The sequence below is a fragment of the Mobula birostris genome, chromosome 24 (genome assembly GCF_030028105.1).
Source record: "Mobula birostris isolate sMobBir1 chromosome 24, sMobBir1.hap1, whole genome shotgun sequence".
Classification (NCBI taxonomy): Eukaryota; Metazoa; Chordata; class Chondrichthyes; order Myliobatiformes; family Myliobatidae; genus Mobula; species Mobula birostris.
Window position 1 is genome coordinate 6,087,686 of NC_092393.1, and position 12,717 is coordinate 6,100,402.

Below are 12,717 nucleotides of genomic sequence, written 5' to 3' on the forward strand. Positions count from 1 at the left end.
AAGCATATAATTCAGACAATGGTAGAAAAATCATTTCAAGCATGTATAAGGATTTATCAAATCTTAAAACACATTCAACTTCATACATTCAAACAAAATGGGAGAAGGAAGGAGGGATAATAATATCTGAGGAAGACTGGACAATAATATGGAGGTATCAATGGAAGTGTACCAGTTCACAGAAATGGAGGGAGTTTGGATGGAAAAACTTGATAAGATATTTTATTACACCCTCTCAGAAATCCCATTATGATAGTAACCTCCCTGTTTGCTGGAGAAATTGTGGAAATCAAAATGCAAACTATTATCATATTTTCTGGGAATGCCCCGTTATCAAAGACAATTGGAGTGGGATACATAATGACCTACAAGACATCTTTAAATGTGAAATACCCTTAGAGAGTCAGATCATATATTTTGAGTATATACCTCAAGAATGGTTGGAAAGGGATAAATATTTAATGAATATACTGCTGGTGGCTGGTAAAAAGACTCTTACCAGGAAATGGTTATCACAGGAGAGCCCAACTTTAAATGCATGGATGGAAATTACAATGGACATTTACAAAATGGAGAAGATAACAGCATCTGTTTATCATAAGTTGGAACAATTTGATTCATACTGGGAAAAATGGTTTAACTACATAACACCACATAGGCCTAATTTTATTCTCACTAGTCAATGAATATGTTGTGAAAAAAAAATCACTCCCTACTTTGTACATAGTTTTCTTCTTTTGATTGTTCTTTCTTTCCTCTACTTTCTGTAAGTGTATACCTCAGATAAATATTATGTGGAGATTTGTGACAAATATGATTATATGATATATATGTACAGTATCTGAAATACATCTTATGGATATGTTTGATGATGAAATTCAATAAAAAATAAATTACAAAGAAAAAGAACTAGTGGTCATAGGTTTAGGGTGAAAGGTGAAATATTTAAGAGGAATTGGTGGGGAAACGTCTTCACTCAGAGGGTGGAAGAAGTGTGCAATGAACTGTCAGCAGAGATGGTTTTGCAAACTCAACTGTAACACCTTAGAGGTCTGTATAAGTACATGGATAGGACAGGTATGAAATGATGTGGTGCAAATGCAGGTAGATGGGACTAGCCTCTTTCTGTGCTTTAGTGTTCTATGACTCTGCAAGGCTGGGGTGAGTTTAATCAGGATGGGGTTACTTGTCCATGTTTATCACAAAACCATGAGATTCCTTTGCATCTATGAACCAGCACGTTAATCTTGTGGCTTATTATCTATCCTTCTCAAGTATTTCCACATGGTGAGTGAGCTCTGAAACTAAGCTCACCCACCCCACAACGACTTGCAGCCCCCTCGACTCAATGCTGATCAGCCAGCCTCATGGTACAGGAGGGTGGGTTGAACGTTAAGGAGATGGGCAATATTCCACAAGAAGTAGTCTGTCCTTTGACCTGCTCCTCCCAAGATTGGTCTTCCAGCTCGGCAGCATGCCCCTGCTCTGTCCTCACATACCTCGATCCCACCAGGGATAGAAATCTACTGATCTCTGTTCCAAATAAACCCAGTAACTGGGTGCAGAACTCCAAGGATTCACAACCCTCTGTGGAGGCTTCCTCCTCCTCCAGTCACAGATGGCCTCCCCCTCCCTCCCTCCCTCCCTCAGCAAACTCGGGTCTGGTCCCCAAAGCTGAGGAGATATCCCTCTCATATCCAGGCACTGCCCCTGGTGCAAGTTTCAGAGATCTCCTCTTGCTCAGAGCTCCAGTGAGTAGTGGTGAAGACAGTCCAGGTTCTCCTCGCCTGGTGGTCCTGCTGTTCCTACAACCCCCCTGGGGAACCCTTGTGGTGGCTGCTTGGGTGGTACTGACCTCCGGCCAGGGGTTGATGGGTGACACGATAGGCCAGGATTTCCCGCTCGCACTGAGGCTTCTGCCAGCTGACCTTCAGCGAGGTTGCTCCGAGCGCAGAGAAGACCAGGCGGGTCGGCGTGCTCGGGACCCCAGGAGAACGGTTTTCTGTGGGATGGAGACAAGAGGAAATCCATGAAAATGAATTAAGTGAAGCCTGAATCGCAGGTCAGAGCATAATTAGGTAGAGGTTGCATCCCCCCTCCTCGGCCCACTGAATGTTTCACTGCCTCAATCCACTGAACAGCGTGCTTGCCCGGCTACAATCCCCAGCCCTCTTCCCCTTCCCTGCAACTTCCCTCAGCCATGAAACTGTTCTCCATGACACAGTTCGAACAGTGAGGAATGACATGGGAATTAAGAACTACCAACAACCTACTGGAGGAACACATTGGGTCGAGCAGCATTTGTCAGGGTGGTGGCCAGGAATTCTCAGTTCCAGCAGCCCTGTCCAACATTACCCCCCATTTGCCTCTCATTATTTCTCCTCCTCCCGTCTGCCTTCATTCATCATCTGCCTGCCACTCCCCACCCTGAGCACAACCTCCCTGTCTTCCCTCACCCCTCCTTGGACTCCTGTCACACCACTCCACCTCTCCTCTCTGTATAGGCCATCTCCTCTCTCCACAGATATTAAAAGCTTTCTTAAGTATATAAAGGGTAAAAGAGAGTCGAGGGTAGATATAGGACCAATAGAAAATGACACTGAAGATACTGTAATGGGAGATGGTGAGATGGCAGAGGAACTGAATGCGCATTTTGCATCAGTCTTCACAGTGGAAGATGTCTGCAGTATACTGGACATTCAAGAGCATCAGGGAAGTGAAGTTTGTGCAGTGAAAATTACGACTGAGAAGGTGCTCAGGAAGCTTAACGTCTGAGGGTGGATAAATCTCCTGGACCTGATGGAATGCACCCTCGGGTTCTGAAGGAAGTAGCTGGAGAGATTGCGGAGGCATTAATGATGATCTTTCAAGAATTGATAAGATTCTGACATTGTACCGGACGACTGGAAAATTGCAAATGTTACTCCGCTATTTAAGAAGGGTGGGGAGCAGCAGAAAGGAAACTATAGACCTGTTAGCCTGACATCAGTGGTTGGGAAGTTGTTGGAATCGATTGTTAGGGATGAGATTATGGTGTACCTGGAGGCACGTGACAAGCTAGGCCAAAGTCAGCATGGTTTGCTGAAGGAAAATCCTGCCTGACAAACCTACTGCAATTTCTTGAGGAAATTACAAGCAGGGTAGACAAAGGAGATGCAGTAGACGTGATGTACTTGGATTTTCAGAAGGCTTTTGACAAGGTGGAACACATGAGGCTGCTTAGCAAGATAAGAGCCCATGGAATTACAGGGGAGTTACTCGCATGGGTGGAGCATTAGCTGATTGGCAGAAAACAGAGAGTGGGAATAAAGGGATCCTATTCTGGCTGGCTGCCGGTTACCAGTGGAGTTCCACAGGGGTCAGTGTTGGGACCGCTGCTTTTTATGATGTATGTCAATGATTTGGACTATGGGATTAATGGATTCGTAGCTAACTTACCGATAATACAAAGATAGGTGGAGGAGCGGGTAGTGTTGAGGAAACACGAGAGTCTGCAGAGAGACTGAGCTAGTTTAGGGGGATGGGCAAAGAAGTGACAAATGAAATACAATGTTAGAAAGTGTATGGTCATGCACTTCCGTGGAAGAAATAAACAGGCAGATTATTATTTAAATGGGGAGAGAATTCAAAATGCAGAGATGCAAAGGGACTTGGGAGCCCTTGTGCAGGGTACCCTAAAGGTTAACCTCCAGGTTGGTTCAGTGGTGAAGAAGGCAAATGCAATGTTGGCATTCATTTCTAGAGGTATAGAATATAGAGCAGGCATGTGATGTTGAGGCTCTATAAGGCACTCCTGAGACCACACTTTAGAAAGGATATACTGACATTGGTGAGGGTTCAGAGAAGATTCACAAGAGTGATTCCAGGAATGAAAGGGTTACCATATGAGGAATGTCTGGCAGCTCTTGGGCTGTATTCCTTGGAGTTCAGGAGAATGAGAGGGGATCTCATAGAAACACTCCGAATGTTAAAAGGCCTGAACAGATTACATATGGTAAAGTTATTTCCCATGGTCGGGGAGTCTAGGACAAGAGGGCACGACTTCAGGATTAAAGGATGTCCGTTTAGAACAGAGATGCAGACAAATTACTTTAGTCAGAGAGTGGTAAATCTGTGGAATTCATTGCCAAGAGCTGCTATGGAGGCCAAGTCATTGGGTGCATTTAAGGCAGAGATAGATAGGTTCTTGATTAGCCAGGGCATGGGGAGAAAGCAGGGGAGTGAGAATGACAGAAAGAATTGGATCAGCCCATGATTGAATGGTGGAGCAGTCTCGATGGGCTGAATGGCCTACATCTCCTCCTATATCTTATGGTCCACTCTCATTCCTAATGCAGAGTTTCAAGCTGAGAAATTGACAACTTCTTTCCCTTAACAGTTGCTGCTTGACCCACTGACTTCCTCCAGCAGATTGTTTCTGGCTCCAGATTCCAGCATCTGCACTCTCTTGTGTATTCACTGGAATTATTCCGGCTATCGGCACCTTTCCAGTCAAAGTTCTAAGATACAGGAGAAGAATTAGACCATTCAGCTCATTGAGTGATTTGCCACTCATTCTTGGCTGATTTTTTTTTTCAAAAATTGTTTTCCCACCCTTGCCTTCTGAAGGATGATGCACTGGGCCCCAGAAACCAGTGCTGCTGGAGAGGGGGCAGCCACCAAAACCGGTTGGAGGAGCTGCTGCCGTGCCCCAGCTGGGCCAGGGGCCAGTCAGTGACCTGAATGACAGATAGTCCTATCAGCAGTGTGCAGGTGAGACCACACTTGGGGTTGGTGGTGGGAACTGAAGTGGTCCACCAGCAGAAGATCCATCCAGCTTGTCTAACCACAAAACCCAGCTCTCTCTTTTGCAGCACGTCACCCTGTCCAACCCTGTCCCATGTCCGCACTTAGTCTCTTGCTCAACCCCACATCCAACACCATCTACTCTAGTTCCCATCCCCCTCCCTCTTCCAAACAGTTTCGACCTACCCCACTTTACCTCTTGCTCTATCTTGACCTGCACCACTCCCCTTGCTCCATAAAAGATAAATCTCCTCTGCACACTGCTGACGGGACCATCCGAGAGTTGAGAGTTAAAGGACAAAAGTTTAGGGGTAACATGAGGGGGAACTTCTTTACTCAGAGAGTGGTAGCTGTGTGGAACGAGCTTCCAGCAGAAGTGGTTGAGGCAGGTTCGATGTTGTCATTTAAAGTTAAATTGGATAGCTATATGGACAGGAAAGGAATGGAGGGTTATGGGCTGAGTGTAGATAGGTGGGACTAGGTGAGAGTAAGAGCTCGGCACGGACTAGAAGTGCCGAGATGGCCTGTTTCCGTGCTGTAATCGTTATATGGTTATATTATCCTTCAGAAGGGTGGGAAAATGTTTTTTTGAAAAAAAATCAGCCATGGATGAGTGGCAAAACACTGAGTCAGTGTAACTTCAGAAGGGCATTTGATTTTTTGACTGCATCCGTCAGTGACTGCTGTGGGGGAAGCATCTAACTGAGATTTACTACTGCCCCACAGTGAATAACTCCATCCTCTTGGGCTACTTGCTCAGCTACAGCCACAGTTCTGATGAAGCAAATGCAGATGTATCGCTGAATATTCTTATCAATCCAATGGATCTCTACATACCAAGTGCTGGGAAGCGAAACCTTTCCTTTGCAGCAAAAGCATCAAACACAGTTGAGGAGGTGGCTCCCAGACAGAGTAACGTTCCCACACACTGACCCCAGTGCAGCTGCAGTCTGGTGAGGTGACCCATTTTCCATCCCCATTACCTGCTGTTGCTTACAGAGACTGCCAACACAGAAAGAAAGGTACCGGCTTCTCAAAGGGGTCACGGGATGGTGAATTGGTGAACTTACTTTGACGCAGAATTGCATCTTGAGTTCCCATCTTGAGTTTAAAATCCCTGCCTTCATACTTCTTATTCAACCTCACAACCTCGAAGGTTCCTTTTCTGCCTAATTCTGACCCAGTACATCCCCGATCTCCTCTGCCTTCTAACTGGCCAACAGTTTTTTCTGCCATTAGATTCTAGGTTCTGGGATTACCTCCCTAATCACTATTTCTCTCTCCCCTAACTCGCTCCCCTTCACTGGGCTTTCCGTCTTCTCTTCCCTGTCCTCTTTATTTCACAGTCATACCCTGCTCTTGGGAGTCCCAATCTGTTCACTGATCTCTACTCAGTTCTCAACACTCCAGTCTGGGTTGGATCCAATCTCTGAACCAAGAAGCCAAGCGCATGGTCTGACCTACTGCAATTCCTCTTCACATCCCATGCTGCCGTACTTGGTGGCCAGGATTGTGACCAAGGAAGAGTTTTTGGAGATACATTGGAAGAGGTCTAACCATGCAGAACCATCTCCAGGTTCTCAAGAGCACTGTTCACATCCTCGGATCCGATGCGGTTCCTGCCGCCGATCGTCTGTTGTGTGACTGTGTAGTTAATTCCCCTCATTCCATGAACTGGTGCTCCTGCAGAAACAAACATCTCTCATCATTCGGGAAAGCAGACCGTGTACTTACAGCAGGCACCCAGGGACAGGATGATCCGGTCACCCGGCACCTCCTGAGCAGCCGCCCAAAAGATGATTCCGGAAATATTAGAACGTAAAGAACAGGCCGTCTGTGCTGTCAAGCTTGCTCTGTCATGCAGTAGGATCTTGGCTGAACTGGCCATGGACCCATCTCCACCTATCTGCCTGCCTTTTCCCCCGCATAACCCCTTGTATGCAAAAATCTATCTAACTGTGCCATAATATATTTAATGAAGTAGTCTCTACTGCCTCCCCAGGCAGAGAATTCCATGGATTCACCACTCCCTGGGAAAAGCACTTCCTCCGCATCTCTATCGTAAATCTACTCCCCTGAACCTTGAGGTTATGTCCCCCGGTTCTAGTTTCATTTACCAGTGGAAACAACTTTCCTGACTTTATTTCTATCTTGTGTCTACCCCGTTTGAAATTTTACATGTTTTTATGAGATCCACATTCGTTCTTCTGAATTCCAGGGAACACAGTCCCAGGTAACTCAACCTCTTCTCATAGGCTAACCCCTCACCTCTGGGATCAGCCTGGTGAACCTCCCCTGCACCACCTCCAAAGCCAGTATATCCTTCCTCAGGGAAGCAGACCGGAACTGAGTGCAGTGCTCCAGGGGCAGCTGCAGCCCTGACAGTTTCAGTCAAAGCTCCCTGCTCTTAAATGCAATCCTCTCAAAATGAAGGCCAGCATTCCACTTTTCTTGACAGATAACCTGTTGCTCCTACAACCAACCTTTCACAGCTTCATGCACCTGGGCTCTCGAGTCCCTCTGCACAACAGCTGCTGCATTCTTTCAGCATATAAATAATAACTTGGTCTTCTATTTTTTCCTTCCAAAGTGGATGGCCTCACATTTATCAACATTGTACTCCATCTGCCAGATCCTTGCCTACTCTTTAATCTATTTATATGACTCTTTGCATCCTCTGTACTAACTGCTTTTCCATTCCATTTGCTGTCATCAGCAAGTGTAGATATGCTACACTCCACCTTCCCGAACTCAGATTTGACCACAACTGGCCTCGATGGGCCCCCAGCCAAGATGAGCCAATTCAGAACAGGTAGTCGAAGAGAGAGCAGATCTTCAAGCTTGCCCCTCGGTCTATCAGACTGTGCTGAATCTCTACCTCAACATCAACTACCCAGCTTGTTCCAGAGCCATTAAAACTCACACCCACCTCAGCTCCATCAGTCTCATTTTGAATGAATTTCTAGCCCAGAAGCTCTTTGGGAAAGAGTTACATTGCCAATTCTATAACAAGGTTTTCTCTGACCACCACCAGGGCAGCTCCCCTAGGTCTGAACCAGCACAGCTCAGATCGACATCAGGGAAGGTTGGGGAGACAACAGTTTATGTTTGTGGAAAGGGCGGAAATCTGGGTGGGGGTGGGAATGGCAGTAGTGAAGGTGGAGACATGGGTTGGTGGAGGATAGGTGGGAAAGGAGCTGAGGAGATGGGCAGAGGCAGGTGGGTGGGGAGAGAGAGAAGAGGGGACATAGGGGAAGAAAGAGGGGAGCAGGTTGTGACAAGGGGCCAGGGACGTGAAGGCAAGTTGGGGAAAGGGGTAAAAACGAAAGTGGGGCAAGTTGGTAGAGAGTAGGGGGAAAAAAGCGGTTGCTGGAGGTTAGGACTGGGAGGAGTTGAAGGCAGGGAAGAAGTTCTGCAGGTGGGCTCACATCTCAGTCTGGTAAATTTCCACCATAACCTCTCCAAAGCCTGGACACCTTTCTTCCCATCTGGAGCCCAGAACCTCCCACCGGAAACTTACTGATGATAGATAGACTTATGGGGGAGGCTAGAGTTATTCTATCTTTGCTGCCTGCTAGGGTTGAATCTCCTGTGACTCCTCAGCCCAAGGCCTGCAGGGAGCTGCAGGAAGCCTCAGGAGAACCAGACCAATTCTTTGCTTTTCTCTTCTCAGATGGCGCCTGATCTGTGGTGAGTGTTCCCATTCTTTCTATTTCTGATTTCCAGCATCAATTCCCTAAAATTTAAAATAATTCACATTTTGAAAGTGAAACAAGTTATGTCCCTCTTTAGTTGTCGACATTCTCAGTTTTACTCACTGTAAGAGGCAGGAGGTGAAAGGTTTGAAGGTGCAGAGAACAACAATGGCACTTTTCCTTAGAACATAGGAGACTGAGGGGTGATCTAACAAGATTGTATGAAATCATGACGGGAATAGATAGGGTGAATGCACGCACGGCTGGGGGATTGAGAACTAAAGGTTTAAGATGAGAGGTGAGAAACTTAATACAAACATGGGGGGCAAACTTTTCACCCAGTTGATGGTAATGATATGGAACAAGCTGCCAGAGAAAGTTTTGGGCAGGTACGTTAACAGTTAAAGCATGTTTGGATAGGAAAGGTTTAGAGAAATATGTGCCAAACACAACAAATGGGTTTAACTTAGTTTGGAATCTTGGTCAGCATAGATCTGATGGGCTGAAGGGCTGATTTTCATGCAGTCTGACTCTGTAATCCCTCGATGGCCCCTACTGACCCTGTCCCGAAGTCATAGTGGTGTAGGTCTCTGACAGCATGGAGGAATCACCCATCGTCCTGGTGAACTGCTGGTTGATAATGCTGGTGTTTTGATTAATAACACTGTGGGTACCTCCGGCAAACACTGAGTTCATCTCCCACTTTCCGTCCATCTGCACCTCTGTTGGAGAGGGAGAAGAAAGGTGTTAGGTCAGTAAAGATGCCACTGCAAACTGCCGAGGCCACAGCCCTCTTAACCACCCCCACCTAGCCAACATCAACCCTGGCTCCTCCCAGAGCTAAACGCAGCTACCGGCCCCTTATCACCCTACAAATCTTCTCCTCTCCACCAACTCTATCCCACCCAACCCCTCCCACACTTAACCATCTTCTCATTGTATCTCTGCACTCAGCAACCAATAAACATGGTTATCTTCACCATACCAGCTCCTCTCTACTCAGTGATAATTAAACTGGCTCCCCACCTAGACTCTTCTCAACCCAGCAACTACCAAACCAGAATCTCCTCACCCTGTCCCTTGCCACTAGCAACTGTCAACATGATGTTTTCACACAGGCCCAGCCCACCTATTACCTTCTCAACCAGGGACTTCCCTCCCCTGAGCCCATCACCATACACAGCAATCTATCCCCAGGACGGCCCTGCCTTCCCACCAACACTCTCCCAGAACCTCTACTGCAGGACCCATTAACAGCACCACTATACAAAGTGAAGATTAAGATCAGCTTTGTGGTTAAAGGTGAGGTCATATTAGTAATAGCAGCAGATACAAGGAGAGCTGATTTCACAAGGACTAACCAATAGAACAGGAACTAAGACCCAGTGTCAGCCCAGTAATGTTGACTGGCTGAATACTCGAGTGCAAAACTGAGACAAGTATTTAGGAACAAGAATGTACATATGCCATCTTCCATCAGTACAGAAGCCTGAAGTCTCACACCATCAGGTCAAGAACAGCTACTTCCCTTCAAACATTCAGTTCTTGAACCAACAGGCACAATCTGTCTAAGACCATAAGACAAAGGAGCAGAAGTCCGCCATTTGGCCCATCGAGTCTGCACTGCCAGTTTCAAGCCCTGATGAAGGATACCAGTCTGAAATGTCGACTGTTTAGTTCCCTCTATAGATGCTACTTGACTTGCTGAGTTCCTCCAGCATTTTGTGTAAGTTGCTCAAGGTTTCTAATATCTACAGAATCCTTGCTGTTTACAACCCTCATCACCACAGTTGAGCAAAGGTGTGATCATTTTGCAACAACATTAACTTTGTTTATTTTTGAGTGCTTCCTTGTAAACATTGTGTGCAGTTTACGTCTAGTTTGTTTTCATTGTGAATGCTGCTTACATGAAGCTATGTTCCTGTGAGAGTAAGCTTTTTATTGCCATCTAGGTACAGGACATTTCATCGACTAACCTGGGCCTACATGTACTTGTCCACTTGACAATAAGCTCAACTTTGACTTTCAGAAATGACGTTTTAATGGGAGATTTTGACAAAGGGTGAGCTGAGTTCATTTGTTTCAGGGCTTCTTCAGAATTTGCACAAAGGGGAAGTTTCAGTGATGGGATGAAGACTGCCCAAGGTTGAAAATCACAGGCGAATAAAAGACACAGTTTATAAACCCAGGGGCAAGTGTTCCATTCATCAAAGAAGAAGTCACAGGTGAATGAATGATTACACTCCAGCAACATTTACAGGAGAACAAAACACCATCACAGATATCTTGAGGAAATGAACATCAGGACAGTGAGAGGCGAAGTTAACACCAGTACAAGTCACAAATCCACAAGACTGGATGGTTTTCAAACCTGTGTTTTAAAGGCAGTGGATAATATTCTCTTCCAATAATTTTCCAAAGTTTATTTGAAATAGTAACTCTTGAAAACTTCAACAAATATACTGTGGAGAGCAGTCTGACTGGCTGAATCACTGTCTGGTATTGGGGGGGGGGCGGGGGGGATGACTGCACAAGATTGAAGACTGCAGAAACTTGTGAAACTAGTCAGCTCCATCATGGATACTAGCCTCCGGAGTATCCAAGGCATCTTCAAGGAGCAGTGCCTCAGAAAGGCAGCGTCCATCATTAAGGATTCTCACCACCCAGGACATGCCCTCTTCTTATCGTTACTGTTGGCAAGGAGGTACAGGAGCCTGAAGGCACACACTCAGTGATTCAAAACAGCTTCCTCCCCTCTGCCATCCGATTTCTGAATGCACATTGAACCCAAGAACACCACCTCAATACTTCATTTGTTTGTTTGCACTACTTCCTTTAACTATTTAATAGGCATATACACACACACACAAACACACACACATACACACGCGCGCACACACTCTTAATGTAACTCAGTATTTTTCTCTATATTTATCATATATTGCAATGAACTGCTGCCATTAAGTTAACCAATTTCACGACATATGCCGGTGATATTAAACCTGATTCTGATTCTTTGAAGCTCCAGTGAGTACAGGTCCAGAGCCTTCAAATGCTCCCGATATGTTAAGTTGTTCATTCCTGGTGTTGCCAACAAAATTACTGTGGAAGAGGCAACAGAAAGAGCAGTGGAGGAGAATGCTCTTGTTCTTCCACCCAGCCCAAGCACTTGTGGATTACACAGTTAAGAGGCCAAGGTGTGCCTGACCCAGGACATCACCCGCTGCTGGCTGGAATTTTCCAACATTCACTCAGGAGGGCAGCTCCCTCAACACCAGACTCTGGGGCTTTTAAACTCAGCCTGACAGATAGAAGGGCAACTGAGGGGGAGTAGCTCTGATCCAACAGATTTTCGTCTCGACAGTCTCCCCAGCAGATAATAACAGGGGACTTGGATGGAATGGTAAATGGATCCTGAATATCCATGTCCCAGGAGAGGTTGCTGAGAAGCACTCAAGACCTGTATAAAATGATTACTGATCTCACCCATCCTGAGAGTGGGATTGAGTCTGACACTCCCAACAACATGGCTACGAGATCCTGATGCGATTCTGACTGATGGCCCTGTCTGCAGCCTGTAACTACTCTCTCCCTCTCCTGTCCACCGTCACTTACACACCTCTTGCCACATGGCAGGGGGGGGTTCAAGGTGGCTTAGCACAGCGATGCACTGGAAGTAATGTCTGTCATTTATGTTCAGAGAGGCAAGGTCTGCTTCCCTGCCAGGTGACTCAGGGTACCAGTTACTGTGTGTGGTGATTGGGTTCCCTGGCCATGACAGTCATTGGGCATGGCATGACATACAGCAGGCTGCTGACCCTCAGCCTACACAATCAACCCCAACCCTCTCTTCGTGCAGCTCCATGTTCCTTTTTTAATGATTGGAGACGTCCTTCCAAGTCTGCACTGCTCAACTACACCCTTGTGACCAATGTACTTACGAACCCCCCTGTCTTTGGAACGTGGGAGGAAACAACAGCAACTGGAGAAAAACCATGTGGACATTGGGAGAACATACAGCCATGGGTAGAATTGAACCCGAGTTGCTGGTGCTAACAGCGCTACACTAACCGCTACACTACCATGTCTTGATGCCCTTAGTTCACCGGCACAGTCCGTGAGCTCATTGCTCGGGCCATTGAACAGGTTGCTCAGAAACAGAAGGATATTAGAGAGAGAAGCACTGAGAGATCTTCACCTTGACCTTTCTCTGGCTGGGGTGCTGCTCTCCTGTGCG

The 12,717-nt window shown here is 46.4% G+C and overlaps 1 protein-coding gene across 2 annotated transcripts in view; it reads right to left on the reverse strand.

Annotated features, from left to right (window-relative positions):
- itgb4 (integrin, beta 4) overlaps nt 1-12,717 on the reverse strand; it is a 146,251-nt gene that overhangs the window by 12,491 nt on the left and 121,043 nt on the right. For both annotated transcript variants that reach the window (XM_072242036.1, XM_072242035.1), the window contains exons 35-37: nt 9,041-9,202; nt 6,343-6,468; nt 1,856-2,002 (exon numbers count right to left, since the gene is read on the reverse strand). In XM_072242036.1, the coding sequence (XP_072098137.1) occupies nt 1,856-2,002; nt 6,343-6,468; nt 9,041-9,202 (435 nt within the window). The remainder of the gene's footprint in view (nt 1-1,855; nt 2,003-6,342; nt 6,469-9,040; nt 9,203-12,717) is intronic.